The sequence below is a fragment of the Schistocerca nitens genome, chromosome 4 (genome assembly GCF_023898315.1).
Source record: "Schistocerca nitens isolate TAMUIC-IGC-003100 chromosome 4, iqSchNite1.1, whole genome shotgun sequence".
Taxonomy (NCBI): Eukaryota; Metazoa; Arthropoda; class Insecta; order Orthoptera; family Acrididae; genus Schistocerca; species Schistocerca nitens.
The window spans coordinates 600,747,165-600,774,401 of record NC_064617.1 but is presented as its reverse complement, the minus strand read 5'-3'; the positions used below and the strand labels follow the sequence as shown (position 1 = coordinate 600,774,401).

General features: G+C 41.4%; 1 protein-coding gene across 1 annotated transcript in view; it reads left to right on the top strand.

Annotated features, from left to right (window-relative positions):
- LOC126251612 (chymotrypsinogen 2-like) overlaps positions 1-27,237 on the top strand; it is a 392,513-nt gene that overhangs the window by 289,680 nt on the left and 75,596 nt on the right. The window contains exon 3 of the mRNA XM_049952152.1: positions 6,209-6,376. Within this exon, the coding sequence (XP_049808109.1) occupies positions 6,209-6,376 (168 nt within the window). The remainder of the gene's footprint in view (positions 1-6,208; positions 6,377-27,237) is intronic.

Below are 27,237 nucleotides of genomic sequence, written 5' to 3'. Positions count from 1 at the left end.
CAACGTCGCCGTACAACTGGGGCGAGTTCTCGTACGTCTCTCGAGACCTGCCGTGTGGTGACGCTCGGTCTGCGATCACACAGTGGCGACACGCGGGTCCGACATGTAGTAATGGACCGCGGCCGATTTAAGCTACCACCTAGCAAGTGTGATGTCTGGCAGTGACACCACAACATCAAACGCTAACTTACTGCCTATCATTCAGTTATGGACTTGAACCCACACGAAAGCTATATACTAGGTGAGAAATTGTTATCTGCTGATTGAAAGATGAAAACCATCTCTTGGAATTGGAAACCTACAAAAGGCTGTCGTAACATGAAGACAAAGTATCCAACAACAAAAATAGAAATTTTAAGAGAATAATAAAAATATTATTAAAAACCTGACGTTCTCGTTGTATGTCCCCATATTTACGTAAAATTTCCTAAAATATGAGGACACCTTTATATCTTATAACATTAGAAGAGCTTTTTTCCACTCGCAATAACCTATGCAGTAGATTACCACATACTATTGAAAGCATCTTTGACTTCTACTCAAATTCTGGAATCTATGGAAAGTTTATAGTGAATTTCTAATTGAGTATACAGTTCATACTGGATATAATCTCGATGTTCAGCTCAACAAATGCCTTCCTCTGCAACACACGTAATGGGTCATTTAGTACTGACCCACATCAAAGACACAAGACACGAATTTGGAGATATAAACACTAACAAAAAAATACTGCAAAAGCTAAAGAAATTCCTTAAGGTAAGAGGGGCTTATATGACAAGCTTGAGACTTCCAAACAGGAAAAGTAGATGTGACAATAGTTGTGAACAAAAATAAATCAAACTCAGTCAACTATTTTAAAAGTTTCTGAAATCTATAAGGAGATATGAGAAAATTGCAAAAAATAGACCTCTATCTCGCTCCTACATGCAATTTTAATAGAAATTATGTTTGTAAGTAGATTCCCCATGAACCATGGACCTTGCCGTTGGTGGGGAGGCTTGCGTGCCTCATCGATACAGATAGCCGTACCGTAGGTACAACCACAACGGAGGGGTATCTGTTGAGAGGCCAGACAAACGTGTGGTTCCTGAAGAGGGGCAGCAGCCTTTTCAGTAGTTGCAAGGGCAACAGTCTGGATGATTGACTGATCTGGCCTTGTATCAATAACCAAAACGGCCTTGCTGTGCTGGTACTGCGAACGGCTGAAAGCAAGGGGAAACTACGGCCGTAATTTTTCCCGAGGGCATGCAGCTTTACTGTATGATTAAATGATGATGGCGTCCTCTTGGGTAAAATATTCCGGAGGTAAAATAGTCCCCCATTCGGATCTCCGGGCGGGGACTACTCAAGAGGATGTCGTTATCAGGAGAAAGAAAACTGGCGTTCTACGGATCGGAGCGTGGAATGTCAGGTCCCTTAATCGGGCAGGTAGGTTAGAAAATTTAAAAAGGGAAATGGACAGGTTAAAGTTAGATATAGTGGGAATTAGTGAAGTTCGGTGGCAGGAGGAACAAGACTTCTGGTCAGGTGACTACAGGGTTATAAACACAAAGTCAAATAGGGGTAATGCAGGAGTAGGTTTAATAATGAATAGGAAAATAGGAACGCGGGTAAGCTACTACAAACAGCTTAGTGAACGCATTATTGTGGCCAAGATAGATACGAAGCCCACACCTACTACAGTAGTACAAGTTTATATGCCAACTAGCTCTGCAGATGACGAAGAAATTGAAGAAATGTATGATGAAATAAAAGAAATTATTCAGATTGTGAAGGGAGACGAAAATTTAATAGTCATGGGTGACTGGAATGCGAGTGTAGGAAAAGGGAGAGAAGGAAACGTAGTAGGTGAATATGGATTGGGGCTAAGAAATGAAAGAGGAAGCCGCCTGGTAGAATTTTGCACAGAGCACAATTTAATCATAGCTAACACTTGGTTTAAGAATCATGATAGAAGGTTGTATACATGGAAGAACCCTGGAGATACTAAAAGGTATCAGATAGATTATATAATGGTAAGACAGAGATTTAGGAACCAGGTTTTAAATTGTAAGACATTTCCAGGGGCAGATGTGGACTCTGACCACAATCTATTGGTTATGACCTGTAGATTAAAACTGAAGAAACTGCAAAAAGGTGGGAATTTAAGGAGATGGGACCTGGATAAACTGAAAGAACCAGAGGTTGTACAGAGTTTCAGGGAGAGCATAAGGGAACAATTGACAGGAATGGGGGAAAGAAATACAGTAGAAGAAGAATGGGTAGCTTTGAGGGATGAAGTAGTAAAGGCAGCAGAGGATCAAGCAGGTAAAAAGACGAGGGCTAGTAGAAATCCTTGGGTAACAGAAGAAATATTGAATTTAATTGATGAAAGGAGAAAATATAAAAATGCAGTAAATGAAGCAGGCAAAAAGGAATACAAACGTCTCAAAAATGAGATCGACAGGAAGTGCAAAATGGCTAAGCAGGGATGGCTAGAGGACAAATGTAAGGATGTAGAGGCTTATCTCACTAGGGGTAAGATAGATACTGCCTACAGGAAAATTAAAGAGACCTTTGGAGATAAGAGAACCACTTGTATGATCAAGAGCTCAGATGGAAACCCAGTTCTAAGCAAAGAAGGGAAAGCAGAAAGGTGGAAGGAGTATATAGAGGGTCTATACAAGGGCGATGTACTTGAGAACAATATTATGGAAATGGAAGAGGATGTAGATGAAGATGAAATGGGAGATACGATACTGCGTGAAGAGTTTGACAGAGCACTGAAAGACCTGAGTCGAAACAAGGCCCCCGGAGTAGACAACATTCCATTGGAACTACTGACGGCCTTGGGAGAGCCAGTCCTGACAAAACTCTACCATCTGGTGAGCAAGATGTATGAAACAGGCGAAATACCCTCAGACTTCAAGAAGAATATAATAATTCCAATCCCAAAGAAAGCAGGTGTTGACAGATGTGAGAATTACCGAACAATCAGTTTAATAAGCCACAGCTGCAAAATACTAACACGAATTCTTTACAGACGAATGGAAAAACTAGTAGAAGCCGACCTCGGGGAAGATCAGTTTGGATTCCGTAGAAATACTGGAACACGTGAGGCAATACTGACCTTACGACTTATCTTAGAAGAAAGATTAAGGAAAGGCAAACCTACGTTTCTAGCATTTGTAGACTTAGAGAAAGCTTTTGACAATGTTGACTGGAATACTCTCTTTCAAATTCTAAAGGTGGCAGGGGTAAAATACAGGGAGCGAAAGGCTATTTACAATTTGTACAGAAACCAGATGGCAGTTATAAGAGTCGAGGGATATGAAAGGGAAGCAGTGGTTGGGAAGGGAGTAAGACAGGGTTGTAGCCTCTCCCCGATGTTATTCAATCTGTATATTGAGCAAGCAGTAAAGGAAACAAAAGAAAAATTCGGAGTAGGTATTAAAATCCATGGAGAAGAAATAAAAACTTTGAGATTCGCCGATGACATTGTAATTCTGTCAGAGACAGCAAAGGACTTGGAAGAGCAGTTGAATGGAATGGATGGTGTCTTGAAGGGAGGATATAAGATGAACATCAACAAAAGCAAAACAAGGATAATGGAATGTAGTCGAATTAAGTCGGGTGATGTTGAGGGTATTAGATTAGGAAATGAGACACTTAAAGTAGTAAAGGAGTTTTGCTATTTGGGGAGTAAAATAACTGATGATGGTCGAAGTAGAGAGGATATAAAATGTAGACTGGCAATGGCAAGGAAAGCGTTTCTGAAGAAGAGAAATTTGTTAACATCGAGTATAGATTTAAGTGTCAGGAAGTCGTTTCTGAAAGTATTTGTATGGAGTGTAGCCATGTATGGAAGTGAAACATGGACGATAAATAGTTTGGACAAGAAGAGAATAGAAGCTTTCGAAGTGTGGTGCTACAGAAGGATGCTGAAGATTAGATGGGTAGATCACATAACTAATGAGGAGGTACTGAACAGGATTGGGGAGAAGAGGAGTTTGTGGCACAACTTGACCAGAAGAAGGGATCGGTTGGTAGGACATGTTCTGAGGCATCAAGGGATCACCAATTTAGTATTGGAGGGCAGCGTGGAGGGTAAAAATCGTAGGGGGAGACCAAGAGATGCATACACTAAGCAGATTCAGAAGGATGTAGGTTGCAGTAGGTACTGGGAGATGAAGAAGCTTGCACAGGATAGAGTAGCATGGAGAGCTGCATCAAACCAGTCTCAGGACTGAAGACCACAACAACAACAACAAGTAGATTAAAATACGTGATTCACTAAAATGAACCTGTCAAAAACCTATATAATCATGTCACAGATAGTCATCAGATTGTAATTTTGTCTTATAAATTCAGGCAATAATTTTCTACTACTATAAGGGATTATATTACGTTAAACTAAGATTTTCGTAAAATACAGTGGCTTTGATATATATCTCGACCGTGTCCAGAATCTTCGTATTCACAGCTAAATCTTTGTTTCGGACAACTTGCAAAAATTGTGATTTTCAAACGCGTAGTGTCGAATACATGTGATGCATTATCCAAGAGGAATTATACGAGTATTGTTAAATACAGAGGAGACATAAGATAGGTAAAAAGCGTACATTTAAAGCCTCTGTGACGGGGGAGAGCTGTCTGTGATTTGATTGAAATAGGAAGGGGGGCCATAGAGAAGATATAGGAGATACAGCATTACAGTCAGAATTAATAGAGATTTCGAAGACTTGCGATCAAATAAAACGGAAGGCATTGACAAAATCCTTGACGAAACTAGACAATAAACGACTGTTCACGTCGGTTTGCTGAATCTATGAGTCTGAAGACATATCATCAGGTTTTCAAAAGAATATTGTCCACACCATTACGAAGATAGCAAGGGCAAATAAGTGTAAGAACTGCCGCATCCAAGTTGCTGACAAAAATAATGTACCGGAAATCTGAATGGGATAAATAACTAACTGAGCGCAGAATATGAATTAAGAATAAAGAAAAAGAAAAGTAACGACGTATAGCAAATTGAGACCAGAGAGAAGTCTCCCGTCAAAATAACGAACCACGCAGTAGACGAAGTGACGGAACTCTGCTACTTCGGAAGCAAAGCAACAATTGATGGGCGAAGCAAGTCGGACATGAAAAGCAGAATAGCACGTAAAAGACCGCAAACGTGTCCAAAAGTAGAACACTCGTATCAAACATCGGCCTTTTTCAAGAAATTTCTGAGAATGAACTTTTGGATCACAGCGTCATTACTAAATCGTGGATTGTGGGAAAACGGGAAAAGAAGAAAATCGGAGGGTTTGAAATGTGGTGGCGTAGAAGGATGTTGAAAATTAGGTGGACAGGTAAGGAATGAGGAGGTTCTCCACAGAATCTGTGAAGAAAGGAAGAAACGTAAAACACTGACAGGAAGAAGGAACAGTATGGCACATGTGTTAAGACATGGGGGAATAACTTCCATTTTACTAGAAGGGATTCCCCCCTCCCTCCCCCCCCCCCCGTTTCAAACGTCAGGCCATGCTGCTGTACTAGGCAAGAGGAAGAAGGGGCGTAGGTAGGAAGACACAGAACGAGGTAGCAGTGAGAAGTGAAGGCGAAACAGGCACAAGAGCCTAAACGTTGAAGTGCAGAAGAAGAAGGAGCAAGGTCACCAGAAGGGGTTGTAGGGAGTAAAAACTACAGGAGAAGACAAAGATAGGAATATATCCGACAAATAATTAAAGACTTGGGGGTGCAAGTCATACAAGGAGATGAGAAGGTTGACACAGGAGAGCACACTGACAGTCATTGACAGAACGATTGACCTGCTGCACAGTAATCCATTTAACCGCCGTTACGATATGAAATGGCGAATGAGCGTACCTGTCATCTACAGTTCTTTGAACAGTACAGTCTTACTGTAAACATTGTACTTACGCATTCCCGCTGCTCCCTTAAAAGCCCAGATACTGTACGACATGGGCATTGGAGTGTTCCCTGCGTCAGAGCTGTGTTTTCCACGGTGTGCGCGAGGACACTCGAAGATCCAGTACAGATTCTGAGGTTACCGTGCAGTGAAGACTGTACCTTATGTCCACATGTCAGGAGCGCCGATTCGTCTGCTGTACACATACTATTAGTTCCCTACAAATGAGTGTTCACTACAACTGTTTCGTGCGCTTTACGTGTTTACTTCCATTGCAGTGCCTTGACCATTACTGTTTCGTGTGTGCAGAAACGTACCCGACATGCGGGCCTGGGGTCTGCTGTTGCTGCTGCTACTGCTGCTGCTGCGATCTGCGGCGACAGCGCCGGACGTCTCAGACAACGAGGCGGAGAGCTACAGCCTGGGCGCCGTCAGAGGGGGCTGTGACTGCATGGAGTACTGGAACTGCGTCATGAGGTACGTCGCAAACACACTCACGTGCCGGCTGCAGGCGGTGTGGATCCTTCTGGTTCCACTGAAACAAAATCTCCCTCAATCATCCCATCCCAAAAAATGGTTCAAATGGCTCTGAGCACTATGGGACTCAACATCTTAGGTCATAAGTCCCCTAGAACTTAGAACTACTTAAACCTAACTAACCTAAGGACATCACACACATCCATGCCCGAGGCAGGATTCGAACCTGCGACCGTAGCAGTCCCGCGGTTCCGGACTGCAGCGCCAGAACCGCTAGACCACCGCGGCCGGCAATCCCATCCCATACAATTTTGTCCGCTAGGAATGGATCAAATCCTTCTCCACCTATACTATTGCTGTGGACTTGGAATTGTCCATAGCTGCTCACCAGCTGAATTCAACTAATGGTGAAAATGTATTATCTCTTTTCGGGTGACACAGTCTCTCTTCCACACCATGCCAGACCTCAGAGAAGTTCCGCTTCTGATGCCAAAACATTATCCACTAACATTCTTGGATGCGTCCATGCAGAGGGTCTAGATCCGACTTGAAATGACCATCCTAACCCCATGCACGAAACCAAAGTATCTAACACTGATAGGACACCCAGGTTAGCTGAACACTACAACCATGTCAACTTGATGCTTAACGGAAGTAGTCTATCTTCACACCCATATAAGAATCTCCCTCCCCTCTTTCCATTAAGCATACCGTAGGTATCTGAGGAGTATCTGTGGAGAGTCCAGAATAACATATGCTTCATGAACAGAGACAACAACCTTTCAGTGGTTGCAGTGGGAATGGTCATGAATCACAGTGCACAATTTTAGCCAGTCAGATTACAGACAGGCCGTCTTGAAAAAAATTATTACATTTATGTCTACATGTATATGCCAACTAAATGTCCAACAGAAGGTACATCGGACCAACTTCAATTATTTCTCTACCGTCCCGTTCTCGAACAGCGTGCGAGAAAAACGAAAACTTACATTTTCCGTGCGAGTTCTGCCTTCTCTTGTTTTATTCTCAGCCGGCCGGAGTGGCCGAGCGGTTCTAGGAGATACAGTCTGGAACCACGCGACCACTGCGGTCGCAGGTTCGAAACCTGCCTCGGGCATGGATGTGTGTGATGTCCTTAGGTTAGTTAGGTTTAAGTAGTTCTAAGTTCTAGGGGACTGATGACCACAGATGTTAAGTCCCATAGTGCTCAGAGCCATTTGAACCATTTTTATTCTCATGATCATTTCTCACTATGCAGGTGAGCGCCAACAAAACATTTCCGCATTCGGAGGAGGAAGTTGTTGATGAAAATTTCGTGAGAAGGTCGTGCAGCAACGAGAGACACCTTCGTTTTTATTATTGACATCCCCATTCACGTAGCACATCCGTGACACTCTCTCTCCTATTTCGCAATAATACAAAACCAACTCCCATTCTCTGAACTTTTCGATGTCCTCCGTCAATCACATTTGATGCAGATTCTACATCACGCACCAGGACGGAGAAGCGTGGTGTAGGCAGTCTCCTTAATAGACCTGTTGCATTTCGTAAGTGTTCTGCCAACAAACCGCAGTTTTTTGTTATGTGGAAACTGTTGTGGCGTAACAAGCTAGTCACGCCACACTGAGGAGGAAGCCGAAAGGCACGCGTACACACATGCCGACTGGCGTCAAGTCTGGAACAGGATACGTTATGACTGCTATAAAGAAAATACGTCTGTGGAATATACTTAACTTTTAATGCTTCCTTTGGTACATCTCTCTTGACTATACAAATGAGACTCGTAAGATACATGCACTGATACAATTGGCGCCTTGCTAAGTCGTAGCCATTAACTTAGCTGAAGGCTATTCTAACTGTCTCTCGGCAAATGAGAGCAAAGGCTTCGTCAGTATAGTCGCTAGCAACGTCGTCGTACAACTGGGGCGAGTTCTCGTACGTCTCTCGAGACCTGCCGTGTGGTGGCGCTCGGTCTGCGATCACACAGTGGCGACACGCGGGTCCGACATGTATTAATGGACCGCGGCCGATTTAAGCTACCACCTAGCAAGTGTGGTGTCTGGCAGTGACACCACAGAAACTGTGACGTAGTAGACGTTCTGTGCCTCTCTAAACACCAATATTGGGATTTATAGACTAGTGTCGTTTTTGTGCAGAATTAGCGTGGAAATAGGAGGAATTGCGACAAAAGTATAACTTCGAAACAAACAGTTTTTGCGTAGGTTAGAAACTAGAGTAATGTGCTGGGGAACTGTTACTGCAGAATACTTCTTTTGTAACTGCAACAGTCTTCATGTCCCCTGTGTGAAACTGTCAAGATAATTTGAGAACTCTGCATGCATTATTGAGCTACCACTCCCTGTCAAACAAGAACAACTAACCAGTAGTTAACGGAAGATTTAAGTGTAGATTAGCCGGCCGCGGTGGTCTAGCGGTTCTAGGCGCGCAGTCCGGAACCGCGCGGCTGCTACGGTCGCAGGTTCGAATCCTGCTTCGGGCATGGATGTGTGTGATGTCCTTAGGTTAGTTAGGTTTAAGTAGTTCTAAGTTCTAGGGGACTGATGACCACAGATGTTAAGTCCCATAGTGCTCAGAGCCATCTGAACCATTTTGAAGTGTAGATTTTTTGAAAGATTCTGGTAGAAGAAATTAACTGCAAACATCATTTGTCTGTTCCCGTCTGATATCAATAATGAATATTCCATCTCATCAGCGGCAAGACAGCAAGCCCCTGGTTGAGAACACTTGTATACACAGTGCTCAGGCTGAAGCGTTTACTGTATATACAATTGTTACTGGTCTATATGACCCATGACGCACAATAAATGCAAATTTAAACAACGTGGCATCTAACAGCTCTGAGGCATGTTCACAGACAAAGCAGTGAGTTTTATTGAGAGCAGGACGCAAATTTTTAAGAATCAGTTGCAAGAGGAATATGGGATGAGTTATTGATAGAAAGAGATGCTGTTGTCAAATTCGCTGTATTCTATATTGAATTTTTGTCGAGGTTTGAAAGTTGCCTTCCTAAAACGTTATCCAGAAAGTCCAGTGGACGACTAAAAGCAAATTTATTAGGAAAAAAGGAAAAGGGAAATTTACATGAGGGTCAGAACAAGTCAAGACCCGACGTTACATGCATTCTACAGAAAATCTTTTAAGTAAAGATCGCTAAAATTCCAGAAATCTGTACGTCATGACAGATATTAGTAATAAAAGTAACAAGATTAAATTACGTGGGATATTGTGAAACGAGGACAGGATAATCAATCAGTGTACAAAACACCACAACAATTAAACTAATTGACAATGTTGAGACTGCTAATTCATAAACTGCGGCTATTTTTAACAATCGCTTTCTGAATGGAGCACGTAATATAGGGTTCACAGAAGCAAGAGAATATACATACCATAAAACTTCAAGGAACAATAACTAGTAGTAGCAACAGCCCACATTGAAATTAATACAGTTAAAAAAAGTTCTAAGAAACGGAGGTCATATGGTGTGGATGGAATCAAACAGAAATCTGAAAAGTTGTTCTACCTTAATAAGTGATGTCCTTAGTGATATATCTAATGCACCAAAGGTAGTTTTTCTAGACAAACCTTCTATAAGAAAAATGAAGTTTTACGTAACTATCGCCCAGTTTCCTCGCTCACGTCTTCTTCCAAAACACTGGAAAAAGTGATGTACTCAGAGAAGTCTCACGTTTAAGTAAAGACAACTTACTTTCCGCGTCGCAGTTTGAATTGTAGAAGATTGCCCCAAATAATCCTTCCACCTCCAAGTCAGTATTTCGCCTTCTACTGTAACTCGTGGATTCTCTCCATCGATTCTGCAAAAAGCCAAGCATTTATTTTAAGAAAAACCACAATAACTAGATGTTCCTGAGACACCTAACTAACCACAACTGTCCATTTCATCTAAATAAAACAATAACATACTTTGCAGTAGCATTAGCCAAACCCTAATCTGGAATTCTACCTACTAACTTTTAACACGAAAACGCGCAACATGTGGAAAGTATTTAAACGTCTGAGCGTCGAAACCTTGGGGCTAAATCTATGCAAGTTTTATCCCTCCCGACGAAACCAATGCAAGTGTTGCATATATCTCCGCCCCTTCCAAGTTTCATTAGTCCCTCCAAATCCTTGAGCGCCATGTGCTGCACTCGCCCTCATCCACCAATCCGAATGCGGTTTTTTTGTTTTGTTTTTGGGTCATCGGTCTTCTGATTGGTTTGATGCGGCCCGCCACGAATTCCTCTCCCGTGCTAATCTTTTCATCTCAGAGTAGCACTTGCAACCTACGTCCTCTCTTATTTGCTGGATGTAATCCAATCTCTGTCTTCCTCTACAGTTTTTACCTTCTACAGCTGCCTCTAGTACCATGGAAGTCATTTCCTCATGTCTTAACCGATGTCCTATCATCCTGTCCCTTCTCCTTATCATTGTTTTTCACGTATCCCTTTCCTGTCCGATTCTGCACAGAACCTGCTCATTCCTTAAATTATCAGTCCACCTAATTTTCAACATCTCAAATGCTTCGATCCTGTTCCTGTTTTACCAAAGTACATCTTTCACTACCATACAATCCTGTAGTCCGGACGTACATTCTCACAAATTTCTTCCTCAAATTAAGGCTGATATTTGATATTAGTAGACTTCTCTTGGCCAGGAATGTCCTTTTTCCATTGCTACTCTGCTTTTGATGTCTTCCTTGCTCCGTCCGTCACTCTTTATTTTACTGCCTAGGTAGCGGAATTCCTTAACTTCATCTACTTCGTGTCCGCCCCCGGTAGCTGAGTGGACAGTGCGACAGAATGTCAATCCTTTCGATTCCCGGCCGGGTCTGAGATTTTCTCCACTCAGGGACTGGGTGTTGTATTGTCCTACTTAATCAATATTTCATACCCATCGACGTGAAAGTCGCCGAAGTGGCGTCAAATCGAAAGACTTGCAGCCGGTGGACGGTCTAACCGACGGAAGCCCTAGTCACACGACGTTTACATTTATCTACTTTGTGACCATCGATCCTGATCTTCAGTTTCTCGCTGTTCTCATTTCTACTACTTCTCATTATCTTCGTCTTTCTTCGATTTACTCTCAATCCATACTCTGTACTCATTACACTGTTCATTCCATTCAGGAAACCATGTAATTCTTCTTCACATTCACTCAAGACAGAAATGTCATCAGCGAATCGTATCATTGATATCCTTTCACCTTGAATTCTAATTCCACTCCTGAACCTTTCTTTTATTTCCCTCATTGCTTCCTCGATGGACAGATTGAACAGTAGGGGCGAAAGGCTACATCCTTGTCTTACACCCTTTCTAATACAAGCGTTTCGTTCCTGGTCGTCCACTCTTATTATTCCTTCATGGCTATTGGACATATCGTATATGATCCGTCTCTCCCTATAGCTTACCGCTATTTTTCTCAGAATTTCGAACATCTTGCACCATTTTACAATGTCGAACGCTTTTTCCAGGTCGACAGAGCCTATGAAGGTGTCTTTTCTTTAGTCTTACTCCATTATTAACCGCATCGTCAGAATTGCCTTTCTCGTGCCTTTACCTTTTATGAAGCCAAACCGTAATCTAGCGCATCCTCAGTTTTCTTTTCCATTCTTCCGTATATTATTCTTGTCAGCAACTTGGATGCATGAGCTGTTAAACTGATTGTGCGATAATTATCGCACTTGTCAGCTCTTGCCGTCTTCCGAATTATGTGGATCACTTTTTTCCGAAAGTCAGATGGTATGTCGCCAGAGTCATACATTCTACACACCAACGTGAATAGTCGTTTTGTTGCCAATTCCCCCAACGATTTTATAAATTCTGATAGAATGTTATCTATCCCTTCTGCCTTATTTGATCTTAAGTTGTAACGTTGTTGCTTTAATTTGCTATGTAAGCGGTGCTGCTAGACAATAAAAGCGGTTTAAAAGCTGTGAACTGTCTGGGGAAGTTAGCCTTGCATTACTGCGCAACTGTTTCACCAGGTATCCAGTCTAGCTTACCAAATTCCCAACCAGACTAACATTAATTATAATCTTTTAATAGTCATACGAGAACCGGTGAAATATATATAAAAAAAGAGAATTTAAATAAAAAGAAATAAATCAGTTTATATTTGTAAATTTATTTTAACATTGATCATTGAAATTTCAGCATATTAAATTTGATTCATAAATAAACTGGTGCCTTACTTAGGATTGTGGAAAATGTCAGTCTGTAATCTTACGGAACACATCAAATATGGAGCCAAGATTGGGAGACTGCATACAACACTGCATTCATAAAATAACACACGAAGAACGTTGAAACATATGCAAGAGGAAATTAACCACAACCAACCGATTCAATTTTCACCCAAAGAAATTACGTTCGTAGCACAATCCTGTCCGTCATGTAATTACCACACACTGGTATACTAAATTCATACTAACTCTCTGTGAAATCTTCCCAAAAAGAATAGCTGGGGGCTACTTTGATGATTACACCACATGCTTCACGTGGTCAACATGGTTTACACAAAGCGTGTAACTCCACAATAATTTTGATAATTAAAATAAATTAGATCGAAAAGCAATTTACAAAAGAAAAACCTCGAACTGGTTACTAACGTCTTACTATTAACCTGATGGGTCAAACAATTATATAAGCACGTGGTAGTGGTCTCACAAAGTACACCCCACGTGGGTTGAACATAAAGAAAAGTTGCTATATTGAAAAATACTGTCAAGACGAGACGTTATAATCTCACGCACATTCGCATTTAAGATTGATGATCTTAGAGTTACTGATCAACACGTGGTTCCACTTTACTCACAAAGTAGTGACAAAGCAACTACCGGAAAATGATCTGAACTTCACACGAGAATTACACTGCGCTGCAATTTAAGATAACATTAGATATTTTAGAGCTAAACCTGAAATAAAGGTGATTAAATTTTCAGTTAGGCTGAACTTAAGAAATCCATTGTCCTACGGACTTAGCAGACACGCGCTTAGCCGGAGATCTTACCACTTCAGACGCTCGCCACGGACAGACTGCCCTGCGCTCCTACTGAGCGTGCTTCCTGAGGGTGGCTCACAAATACAAACGGAAGTGGCCAGAGGGGCAGCTTCCTATACCAACATGACAAGGGACAGCCAGGACCATACTAAGAATAGAAACCTCTCTGCTTTTAGAAAGCATAGCTACCTGTTCCGACGTTGGTCCTACTGTTCTCTAGCAGACAGGCTTGTCTGCTACCCTCAAGCATGCAACTAGAAACACATTTGCTCATTCATCCTCTCACACAGAAGGGAAGGGGGATGACAGTATCTTATCATATACAGTATATAAAAGAAAGCGGATGTAGGTTCCGTATGAGACTGTGTGACATGAATTACATATAAGAATTACATATAAACTGTGCTTTAAAGTGTAGTAGTGTGACAGATCGTTCTTGTTTATGTGTAAAAATAGCACGTTCCACTGCTCAGTCTCCTCCCAGACAGTCAGAAACGCCACAGTAAATTTAGAAGAGGAATTTATGCCGTAAATGACAACAGATTTAAGAAATTAACATGAAAGGAATCCAACAGAGACCCTTCATAACCTCAACGCTCCGGGAAAAGACTGTGCAGGGAATTTTTTGGCCATGCTAGGACATTCCCAAGCAGGCTTCTTACACCCAACTTAAACCAAAAATGTAAAGAAAAGGCAAAAGGTCACCAGCTACTTGCTAAAAAACAATAATTTCAACACATCTTTATAATCTACCAATTTCAAAGAGAAAAAAAACAATCTATGACACCTATTTAGAAGATAGTGTAGACCTAATTCGGTCAGCAAGTAAAAACAATGGTTCCTGTGTCATTAATATGAAAACAATTTCTGGTTGTTACCCTTATGGAGTTCACCAGTATTTGCTCATTGCAAGAGTCAACTGATCACAGGAAAATTTATGACTGTTTATTGACAAGTATAATTTATGAAAATAGCAAAGGTGCCACAGCAATTAAAAAAAACATGAAAATAACATCAGTATTATAAAGCAGAACATTACAATGCACAATCCGCAAAAGCAAAAAAAATGATAAGAGAAAAAAACATGTTTTACAAAGTGGTTATCGCAAAAAAATTCTATATATTATAAAACTAATAATTTGTAGAATTAAAATAACTATGTGGCACTAATTTAATCACTCTACTATATTTCAATTAGTTAGCAAACAATGAGCACTGTGTCATTATACTGAAACTACAATAATTATGTGATTGTTACCCTTAAGGGGTTCCTCACAATAAATATGCCCCATGCAAAGGCTAATCGATCACAGTCCAATGAGAATGAATAGCAATCTGACTGATAAACGAAGCAATGCCACTTGAATGAATTTACGAAACAAAATATCACAAATCTAATACATCACACAAGAACAAACATTGATCAATAAAACAGTACAATAGTCAACATCTAAAAAAACACCAATAAATAGAACACCTGCAAAATACAAGAGTCAGTTTAATAAACACCAATAAATCGAACCCCTGCAAAACACACGAGTCAAAGTTTCTGTGACAGAAACACACGTATATGCATTGAACTAAGAACCGTATAATCACTGTTCACTGACACACTCAGTAGTTCCACTGTTCCGAGGCACAATATAAGGGAAGGGGGGGGGGCGTTCGTCGCCGCAGCTGTTGCATGCAATCCCGCCGTCTCTGCCCTCACATGAAGTTTCTCTTGGTGGCCCGTGTCACGTACATCTCGATTTGGTTCAATGTTTGTGTTGTCAAATTCGTGTGGTATCCTCGATTGACACGCCAGGTTGATATTCCTGGGCAAGGATGACACTTAATGGCTCTTCTTTGTGCCACCCTTAGCGACCAGAGAACATCGAACCATGATTTACTGTCGCTTGACAGTGGGCATCCGTCAGGAAATGTTGATAGGCGTCGTTGAAGTCTGCCAATTTCTCTGGACAGTACGTGTCAAAAGGCTCCACGCCTCTTTATCCCCTGTCTTCGGTCGTTTCACCGCGCCCGTCTCGCCACGGTCGCGTGCGTGTGGTGCGTTGCCAGCAGATGGATTTCCGCGCGGTGGACCGCTCGCCCATCTCAGGTCATCGCCTCCAGGAGGGGTCGCACGGGTCGGCCGCCCATTAGCTCCAGGTGCAAGGGAAAGTGTTTGCGGCGGCCCTTCTTTTGTTGTCGACCGCGCTCCCGAAGTAGCCCGGTTGACAGCGTGTCCTGCTGGGAAACCCGCCAGTTTACAACTAGTCCGGCTGCTCCCGCTGTCTCGTAAGAGTTTAGCCGGTTCGCTTTCACGTTCTCAACTGCATTCACAGAAATTTTTCATCATAGTTATGTGATTACACAATGTCATACAGAATACCACTTAGTATTGTCTTTCACAATTTTTACGAATGAAAGTGAGACATAATTTTTTTTAAATAAAAAAATTATATGAATCGACAATATAAAAATAAAAGTTAAATGACTTGACAGTATAAAAATAAAAATTAAATGAACTGACAATATAATATTTAAATCAACATCACTAATGTGGTTCACTTACGTTTTAATAAATCAAATGCTACTTATTAATTCACTAAAATGAATAGGATTATGCCTTGTGCAAGTATAGGTCAGGGCAGCATAGGGTTCAAATGTTATTTACACACACACATGCACACCTGTTGTCTATTCTACAAACTAACTACCCATAAACATGCATTACTCAAAATTCTACTTCTATCCACTACTAGTTAATCCAACGAGCTACTTCAGTGCTACTTCAACAAAGTGTTTACACCACTACAACATTGTTCTAATTCGTCCTCTTCCTGACGCTCGCCGCATATGTCTTGTCACATAATAAATATGGAGAACTTTCCTTAAACATACACAGTAAAAAGAACAATGGTTATTTACACGCCAAAACATTTATACCAGTTGACACACCTGATAAGAGACTCACAATTATACATTTATCATACTCATATATTCACACATAAAACACTAAGAAAATTTCATCTAAAATCACGTTATCACAAGAATTAATAACATAGATGACTCTGAGAAGGTTTAAATTTTTTTTTTTTTTACAGTTTATATTACATTTTCTTACCCATTTTGCTCCAATTTCCTTCCTTCTTTAAGTTATCTTTCGCTTCCAAATCAGTTATTTCGCCTGTGGTGGTCATTCTGGATTCATTTCTCATGAATGGCAAAATTTTGGTCACTCTATTCTGTAAAACAGTATCATCTTAACATATTGAACTTACAACAGACACAAAAGATCCGAATCCTCCTGTAGTTTAAATGACAAATGTTTTGCTTCATCCTTATTATATTAAACCAAGCTTTCCTTCGGTGGCATAATCAAAATTATTTAATCTTTCTCCACCTTCAAGAGGGAAATTTCCTCAGTACAAATCATATAGGCTGCAGTGCATCCCGCACCAGCGAAAACAGTAAGCTGTAATGCTCACAGCATCAGCAAAACACATAAACGTCTCTTTTCTAGGACAAGTATTAACGCAGAATAATTTTTCAGGCTCTGGCTCAACATCAATCAAGACTACAGAAAGGATCCATATTTCTGTTCCATTCTCCATTTGCTGAAAAACTGCTCGTATTTGACTACCACAATAATATTTCAGGGTCACGTAAATTACACAAACCACAATTCTTCTTTCACCTTGAAGGGAAGCAATATACTGACGAAATCCACAGACAGCACTTTACATACTCAGCTATAAAGAACAAAAAAGACATATATCATCAATATTAACATATCATCGCATATTGGGAAGCCATTGGTTAAACAATCGTATTATCGCATCCTGTTTTCAAGATTCCAAACTTACTCATTCCTTTCTCAGAGTTCTCCTATCTTAAAATATTCATACAGCACGCATACTATAGCAAGAGATCCTCATTTATACTGACAGATATAGAATAGTAATAGATAGATAGTAGCACTGAAAGCAGAAAATCGGAAACAAGGCTACTAACAGCTGGGGACCTGGGTTTGCCAGACCCATAATACCCACAGATCGGATATTCCCCTGAGTTTTGCATTAATTCAACACAGATCTTGCTTCCCTCAGGAGCGACTCTTTTCAATTGACACAAAAAAAACATAAACAGCATTTCACTCGTTCACAAAGAAACCTTTTATCTTCACGTTTGAATCAAACTAAATCCTAATTGCACAAGGAAAGAAAAAAAATTAAAACATCACTTCAATCAATCACATAGAAACATATTTATCATTAATTTTTACCAACATATTATTCAAAATACATACGTCACAAATTTAAACTAATCAATTCTTTCTCCTCACCGTCCTCTCTACTACTCACTGTCCTTTCTACTCATTTGCCATGTCGCTCATTTGTTCCGATTGGGCGCCTTCTGCGCTGAGCGTTTGTCATTGCCGGTTTTGTTCATTTCCATTTGCTGGATTATGTCTAGGGTTAGCCGGCCGAATTTCAACATCATGTGGTGCTCCGCCTACAATCCTATTTCCACCGTGTTCATCATAGTATCGATTCTGGTTGCCGTACCTGTTGCGTTCACGATCTTGTCCCCATCCTCGATCATTTCCGTTGTTCCACCTGCGTTCGCGACTGTTACCCCAGTTTCTATACGGCCGGTCCCGATTATTGTTCCGTTCGCGTCGCGACGACCAGTCACGTCGTTGATTAGTACTACGGCCATGACTGCGATCACGCTGCTGTGCCCCGTAATAACTTTGTGCCTGATTAGGCGGGCATTCTGCTGTATTATATTCCAACTCTTGGAGAAGTGTCTTAAACGTTTCCACGTCCTCTTTGCATCGTCCCGCAAGAATGACATGGCGCAAGTACATCGGCAATTTGGTGATGCATATCCTAATTAGTTCCGCAGGCCCGTATGGGTCATATAGAAATTGATTTGCCTGCAGCATGTGGTCGAATAGGCGTGCTGGACTGCCGAAGCCAGACTGGTTCAAATTTGGCAGCATAATTATGCCATGCTTGACCCTATCTTGTGCCGCTTCCGCCCAATAGGTGGAGAGAAAGGCTTGTCGAAACTCCCGAGTGGAGCTGCAGTGACGTGCTGCCGACCTCATGCGAATCGCCGGTTCGCCTTCCAAATAGCCACACATACATTCTATCTTATGTGAATCTGCCCAGTCGGGGGGAAGACAGAACTCAAATTGCTCGAACCATGCTCGTGGATGTATTCCTTTTTGCGAATTTCGAAATATCTCAAACTTTCTCACCGTAAGGAAATGTTTGAAATCAAATCCCCGCATTTCCTCCCGGCGAGGCCCTTGAATGTTTCTATTTTTCTCATGTCTGCCCCTCAAAATACATTCTTCCCTGTCGTCAAAATCTCCCTCGTGGCCGGAGTCCCTCTCTGCACTGTCCGTACGGCTATTTTTAGTGCTATTGGCGAGTTCGGAATCACACGCCATGCGGTTTTCCAGATGCGCCATGCGTTCTTGTAATTCGCCTATTACAGCTTTGTGCCGCCTGTTCACTTCGAACTGTCCCTTCTGAAATCTAAGAAGGGAACGCACTTCTTCGGTCTCTGCGGCCGCTACCGGTGTAGTATTGTTCTCGCTTTCCGTCACCTTCATCGTGCCTACGATGTCCGCTAATGCCACAATCTTATCATGTATTTGTCTGTTGTCCGCCGCCCCAGTCTGCTTCAATTGTTCTACTTGCTGTTCGAGTGCGTGAATCGCTCGACCGTTGTCCGCTACTGTGTTGCTAATGGACGCGGGACAATGCGTTTCCGCCTCCTGGACCCTGGAAAGTACCTGCTGGTGTTCGCATTGGCATTCTTCTCTCAGCGCTTGGAAATTCCTAAGTAGCTGTTCTTCATGCTCTTTAGATTCCGCATCGCGACTCTGCTTGCCCTGTTCTAAGGCTTGCAGACGATCATCGATTTGTTCAAATGTACGGCCTAATTCTTTCATAATATCACTTTTTATTTCACTTGCCAGATTGTTTATTCTTTGTGAGATATCATCGGACACTCTCTACATCGACTTGTCGACTTTATTTGTCTGCTGGATTAGTTTTTCGTCTATTTGTTCGCCTAGCTCGCGGATCGATTTTTCAGATTTCTGCATTTGTTCGCCTAGCTCTCGGATCGATTTTTCGGATGATTCTTTTTGTTCTCGGAACGATTTTTCTGATTTCTGCGTCATTTGTTCCCCTAGCTCGCGGATCGATTTTTCAGATTTCTCTGCGTTTTCTTTATTTTGTTGCAATAAGGCTTTCATGAGTTCGGCCAAATAAATTTGGTTAGTTGGAGGCAAATTAATTTCTGGCTCTGCTGTGAGCCCGTTCATCCTGTTTTGCATTTCGTCTGAAGTATTCCCCATTGCATTTTCGGAACGCCCGATGCGTTAATATTGGAAATCAAATTATCCCCTTGTTCCATGTTGCTTAAGTTGTTGGACCGCCTACTTTTAGCTTGGTTACGAGTCTGCATTAGTTCAATTTATGCCCGGTATGCAACACACTAATCAGAATAAATGTATCCCGCAAAAACTACGACAGTCACACGAAAGGTACCCAACTTAGTACGCACTTTTTCACACGCACATCAAATTTTTATCTTTGATCGAAACAGTGAAATTTACAAGCGAAAGAAAAAAAAACACACCCACATATAAAACACACAAATATAGAAAACAAAACAACAAACTGTTGTGTCTTGTTTACAGCATAGACACAATGAGGTAGCTAGGTGCACGCTAAACTAACGCAGACGGGCTTGAAGTTCTGGAACATGAGACTTATTAATGAATAAGAGGAAAAGTACGTAGATGCGTTTAATACTTATCTTTATTCTCTTGTTGGAATACATCTCTCTTGAATATTAGTAAGCTATAAGCACTGATACAAATGGCGCCTTGCTAGGTAGTAGCTATGGACTAAGCTGAAGGCTATTCGATCTGTCTCTCGGCAAATGAGAGGAAAGCTTCGTACGTCTGGTCGCAAGCTATGTCTTCCGTACAACTGGGGCGAGGTCTAGTCCGTGTCTTGTGACCTGCCATGTGGTGGCGCTAGGTTTGCGATTACACAGTGGCGACACGCGGGTCCGACATGTACTACAGGACCGCGGCCGATTTAAGTTACCACCTAGCAAGTGTGGTGTCTGGCGGTGACACCACACAAACAACACAACGCCGCTAAACAACGCCGTGAATCTTTTGAAAGTCTGCTCAGAAACAACGCAGAAGTTGTTTGAGCGCTGCAGGGAAAAAAAATTAAGATTATATAACACTCGCAATCTTACGTTTCAGAGATTCCAGAGTCTAGTGGAATCACAGAACAGGGTCGCCATGTGTAACGTTGTTGCTTTAATTTGCTATGTAAGCGGTGCTGCTAGACAATAAAAGCGGTTTAAAAGCTTGAACTGTCTGGGGAAGTTAACCTTGCATTACTGCGCAACTGTTTCACCAGGTATCCAGTCTAGCTTACCAAATTCCCAACCAGACTAACATTAATTATAATCTTTTAATAGTCATACGAGAACCGGTGAAATATATATAAAAAAAGAGAATTTAAATAAAAAGAAATAAATCAGTTTATATTTGTAAATTTATTTTAACATTGATCATTGAAATTTCAGCATATTAAATTTGATTCATAAATAAACTGGTGCCTTATTTAGGATTGTGGAAAATGTCAGTTTGTAATCTTACGGAACACATCAAATATGGAGCCAAGATTGGGAGACTGTATACAACACTGCATTCATAAAATAACACACGAAGAACGTTGAAACATATGCAAGAGGAAATTAACCACAACCAACCGATTCAATATTCACCCAAAGAAATTACGTTCGTAGCACAATCCTGTCCGTCATGTAATTACCACACACTGGTATACTAAATTCATACTAACTCTCTGTGAAATCTTCCCAAAAAGAATAGCTGGGGGCTACTTTGATGATTACACCACATGCTTCACGTGGTCAACATGGTTTACACAAAGCGTGTAACTCCACAATAATTTTGATAATTAAAATAAATTAGATCGAAAAGCAATTTACAAAAGAAAAACCTCGAACTGGTTACTAACGTCTTACTATTAACCTGATGGGTCAAACAATTATATAAGCACGTGGTAGTGGTCTCACAAAGTACACCCCACGTGGGTTGAACATAAAGAAAAGTTGCTATATTGAAAAATACTGTCAAGACGAGACGTTATAATCTCACGCACATTCGCATTTAAGATTGATGATCTTAGAGTTACTGATCAACACGTGGTTCCACTTTACTCACAAAGTAGTGACAAAGCAACTACCGGAAAATGATCTGAACTTCACACGAGAATTACACTGCGCTGCAATTTAAGATAACATTAGATATTTTAGAGCTAAACCTGAAATAAAGGTGATTAAATTTTCAGTTAGGCTGAACTTAAGAAATCCATTGTCCTACGGACTTAGCAGACACGCGCTTAGCCGGAGATCTTACCACTTCAGACGCTCGCCACGGACAGACTGCCCTGCGCTCCTACCGAGCGTGCTTCCTGAGGGTGGCTCACAAATACAAACGGAAGTGGCCAGAGGGGCAGCTTCCTATACCAACATGACAAGGGACGGCCAGGACCATACTAAGAATAGAAACCTCTCTGCTTTTAGAAAGCGTAGCTACCTGTTCCGACGTTGGTCCTACTGTTCTCTAGCAGACAGGCTTGTCTGCTACCCTCAAGCATGCAACTAGAAACACATTTGCTCATTCATCCTGTCACACAGAAGGGAAGGGGGATGACAGTATCTTATCATATACAGTATATAAAAGAAAGCGGATGTAGGTTCCGTATGAGACTGTGTGACATGAATTACATATAAGAATTACATATAAACTGTGCTTTAAAGTGTAGTAGTGTGACAGATCGTTCTTGTTTATGTGTAAAAATAACACGTTCCACTGCTCAGTCTCCTCCCAGACAGTCAGAAACGCCACAGTAAATTTAGAAGAGGAATTTATGCCGTAAATGACAACAGATTTAATAAATTAACATGAAAGGAATCCAACAGAGACCCTTCAAAGTACTAAAAAGCTCTTTTAAATTCTGATTCTAATACCGGGTCCACCGTCTCTTCTAAATCGACCCCTGTTTCTTCTTCTATCACATCAGACAAGTCTTCCCTCTCACAGAGGCTTTCAATGTATTCTTTCCACCTATCCGCTCTTTCATCTGCATTTAACAGTGGAATTCTCGTTGCACTGTTAATGTTATCACCCTTGGTTTTAATGTCACCGAAGGTTGTTTTGACTTTCCTGAATGGTGAATCTGTTCTTCGGACAATCATTTCTTTTTCGATGTCTCCACATTTTTCCTGCAGCCATTTCGTCCTAGCTTTCCTGCACTTCCTATTTATTTCAGTCCTCAGTAACTTGTATTTCTTTATTTCTGAATATCCCGGAACATTTTTGTTCTTCCTCCTTTCATCGATCAATTGAAGTATTTCTTCTGTTACCCACGGTTTCTTCGCAGTTACCTTCTTTGTACCCATGTTTTCCTTCCCGACTTCTGTGGTGGCTCTTTTTAGAGATGTCCATTCCTCTACAACTGTACTGCCTATTGAGCGATTCCTTTTTCTGCATATATAAACTTAGAGAACTTCAATCGTATCTCGTCATACCTTAGTACTTCCGTATCCCACTTCTTTTCGTATGTCTTAAACTTCAGCCTACTCTTCATCACTACTATCTTGTGATCTGAGTCTATATCTGCTCCTAGGTACGCCTTACAATCCAGTATCTGATTTTGGAATCTCTGTCTGACCATGATGTAATCTAACTGAAATCTTCCCGTATTACCCTGTCTTTTCGAAGTATACCTCCTCCTCTTGTGATTCCTGAACATAGTATTCGGTATTACTAGCTGAAGTTTATTACAGAACTCAATTAATCTTTCTCCTTTCTCATTCCTTGCCCCAAGCCGATATTCTTCTGTAACCTTTTCTTCTACTCCTTCGCCTACAGCTGCATTCCAGTCCCCCATCTCCCTTTACGTACTGTATCGCCCTTTCAGTATCATCACAAACTTTCTCTATCTCTTCATCTTCAGCTGGCGACGTCGACATGTATACTTGAACTATCGTTGTGTTGGTTTGCTGCCGATTCTGATAGGAAGAACCCTGTCACTGAACCGTTCACAGTAACACACTCTCTGCTTTATCTTCCTATTTATAGTGAATCCTACTCCCGTTATACCATTTTCTGCTGCTGTTGATATTACCCTATACTCATCTGACCCGAAATCTTTGTCTTCTTTCCACTTCACTTCAATGACCCTACTATATCTAGATTGAGCCTTTGCATTTCCCTTTTCAGATTTTCTAGTTTCCCCACCTCGTTCAGGCTTTGACATTCCAAGCCCCGACTCGTAGAATGTTATTATTTCGTTGATTATTCAATCTTTTTCTCATCGTAATCACCCCATTGGCAGTCCCCTCCCGGAGGGGGGACTATTCCGGAGTCTTTTGCTAAAGCATAGATCATGATGACACTTCTTCAATTACAGGCCACATGTCCTATGGATACACGTTACGTCTCTTTAATGCAGTGGTTTCCATTGCCTTCCTCATGCCGTTGATCTTTGTTGATTCTTCCACCTTCAGGGGCATTTTCCCACCCCTAGGACAAGAGAGTGCCCTGAACCACTGTCTGCTCCTCCGCCCTCTTTGACGTTGACAGAATAAGGGAGACATCTTATCCTGACTATTAATCAAAATTTAAACAGCGGTGGGATTCGAACCCCGGACCGAAGACATTTTAATAATGAATCAAAGACGCTACCCGAAGGTCACTGTTCTACATGATGAAATTCGAACATCTCCAGCACCAGGAATGTCTTTACCAGTCCGATAGACTCCGCGAAATGGAATCCCAGCAATTTATTTTATCCCCTGTCCTCGCGAATCCTGGTCTCTCTCATCACGCCCCACCTTCGTTATAACTCCACATACCCAATCTCCTTTTCCTAGCTAACTTCAACAGGCATCCCTTCCCAGATGATGAAATAGTTCCTGATATCTACCCATCCATTTAATTTGTAAGCTACCCTCCTTTTTCATAGAAGGCACCAAACTCCCCTTTGTCCGCTTAACTGAAATTCTGCCTGTACATACCTGCATTCCTGTTTTAGACTATCGCATATCCCTTCTCATGCTACTTCGTGTCCAGTTTCGTTTCCGTTCCCTCAGATGTGAAATGCTATCTGCAGTGCACGGGACCATCGTACGTACATATGGTAAAGACTACACACATCAAGCTCAGATCATCGCTTTAATTCTATAAATGTATATTTTATGTGCTTCAGTTGTACTAATTAAACACTAGAAATTGCGAACATGATCGCTCCTAGCCCGATACACTATAAAAGTGACGAGATGTAAGAAAGGCATAAGTAAAGAACGCTCGAAATAAAAGCTGACATGTTTGTGAATTGCACGTAGTCACCTCAGATGTTTCTGTGCTGGTACTGCGAACGGCTGAAAGCAAGGGGCAACTACGGCCGTAATTTTTCCCGAGGGCATGCAGCTTTACTGTATGATTAAATGATGATGGCGTCCTCTTGGGTAAAATATTCCGGAGGTAAAATAGTCCCCCATTCGGATCTCCGAGCGGGGACTACTCAAGAGGATGTCGTTATCAGGAGAAAGAAAACTGGCGTTCTACGGATCGGAGCGTGGAATGTCAGATCCCTTAATCGGGCAGGTAGGTTAGAAAATTTGAAAAGGGAAATGGATAGGTTAAAGTTAGATATAGTGGGAATTAGTGAAGTTCGGTGGCAGGAGGAATAAGGCTTCTGGTCAGGTGACCACAGGGTTATAAACACAAAGTCAAATAGGGGTAATGAAGGAGTAGGTTTAATAATGAATAGGAAAATAGGAACGCGGGTAAGCTACTACAAACAGCTTAATGAACGCATTATTGTGGCCAAGATAGATACGAAGCCCACACCTACTACACAGTAGTACAAGTTTATATGCTAACTAGCTCTGCATATGACGAAGAAATTGAAGAAATGTATGATGAAATAAAAGAAATTATTCAGATAGTGAAGGGAGACGAAAATTTAATAGTCATGGGTGACTGGAATTCGAGTGTAGGAAAAGGGAGAGAAGGAAACGTAATAGGTGAATATGGATTGGGGCTAAGAAATGAAAGAGGAAGCCGCCTGGTAGAATTTTGCACAGAGCACAACTTAATCATAGCTAACACTTGGTTTAAGAATCATGATAGAAGGTTGTATACATGGAAGAACCCTGGAGATACTAAAAGGTATCAGATAGATTATATAATGGTAAGACAGAGATTTAGGAACCAGGTTTTAAATTGTAAGACATTTCCAGGGGCAGATGTGGACTCTGACCACAATCTATTGGTTATGACCTGTAGATTAAAACTGAAGAAACTGCAAAAAGGTGGGAATTTAAGGAGATGAGACATGGATAAACTGAAAGAACCAAAGGTTGTACAGAGTTTCAGGGAGAGCATAAGGGAACAATTGACAGGAATGGGGGAAAGAAATACAGTAGAAGAAGAATGGGTAGCTTTGAGGGATGAAGTAGTGAAGGCAGCAGAGGATCAAGTAGGTAAAAAGACGAGGGCTAGTAGAAATCCTTGGGTAACAGAAGAAATATTGAATTTAATTGATGAAAGGAGAAAATATAAAAATGCAGTAAATGAAGCAGGCAAAAAGGAATACAACGTCTAAAAAGGAGATCGACAGGAAGTGCAAAATGGCTAAGCAGGGATGGCTAGAGGACAAATGTAAGGATGTAGAGGCTTGTCTCACTAGGGGTAAGACAGATACTGAGTATAGGAAAATTAAAGAGACCTTTGGAGAGAAGAGGACCAATGAATATCGAGAGCTCAGATGGCAACCCAGTTCTAAGCAAAGAAGGGAAGGCAGAAAGGTGGAAGGAGTATATAGAGGGTCTATACAAGGGCGATGTACTTGAGGACAATATTATGGAAATGGAAGAGGATGTAGATGAAGATGAAATGGGAGATACGATACTGCGTGAAGAGTTTGACAGAGCACTGAAAGACCTGAGTCGAAACAAGGCCCCCGGAGTAGACAACATTCCATTGGAACTACTGACGGCCTTGGGAGAGCCAGTCCTGACAAAACTCTACCATCTGGTGAGCAAGATGTATGAAACAGGCGAAATACCCTCAGACTTCAAGAAGAATATAATAATTCCAATCCCAAAGAAAGCAGGTGTTGACAAATGTGAGAATTACCGAACAATCAGTTTAATAAGCCACAGCTGCAAAATACTAACACGAATTCTTTACAGACGAATGGAAAAACTAGTAGAAGCCGACCTCGGGGAAGATCAGTTTGGATTCCGTAGAAATACTGGAACACGTGAGGCAATACTGACCTTACGACTTATCTTAGAAGAAAGATTAAGGAAAGGCAAACCTACGTTTCTAGCACTTGTAGAGTTAGAGAAAGCTTTTGACAATGTTGACTGGAATACTCTCTCTCAAATTCTAAAGGTGGCAGGGGTAAAATCCAGGGAGCGAAAGGCTATTTACAATTTGTACAGAAACCAGATGGCAGTTATAAGAGTCGAGGGACATGAAAGGGAAGCAGTGGTTGGGAAGGGAGTAAGACAGGGTTGTAGCCTCTCCCCGATGTTATTCAATCTGTATATTGAGCAAGCAGTAAAGGAAACAAAAGAAAAATTCGGAGTAGGTATTAAAATCCATGGAGAAGAAATAAAAACTTGGAGGTTCGCCGATGACATTGTAATTCTGTCAGAGACAGCAAAGGACTAGGAAGAGCAGTTGAACGGAATGGATG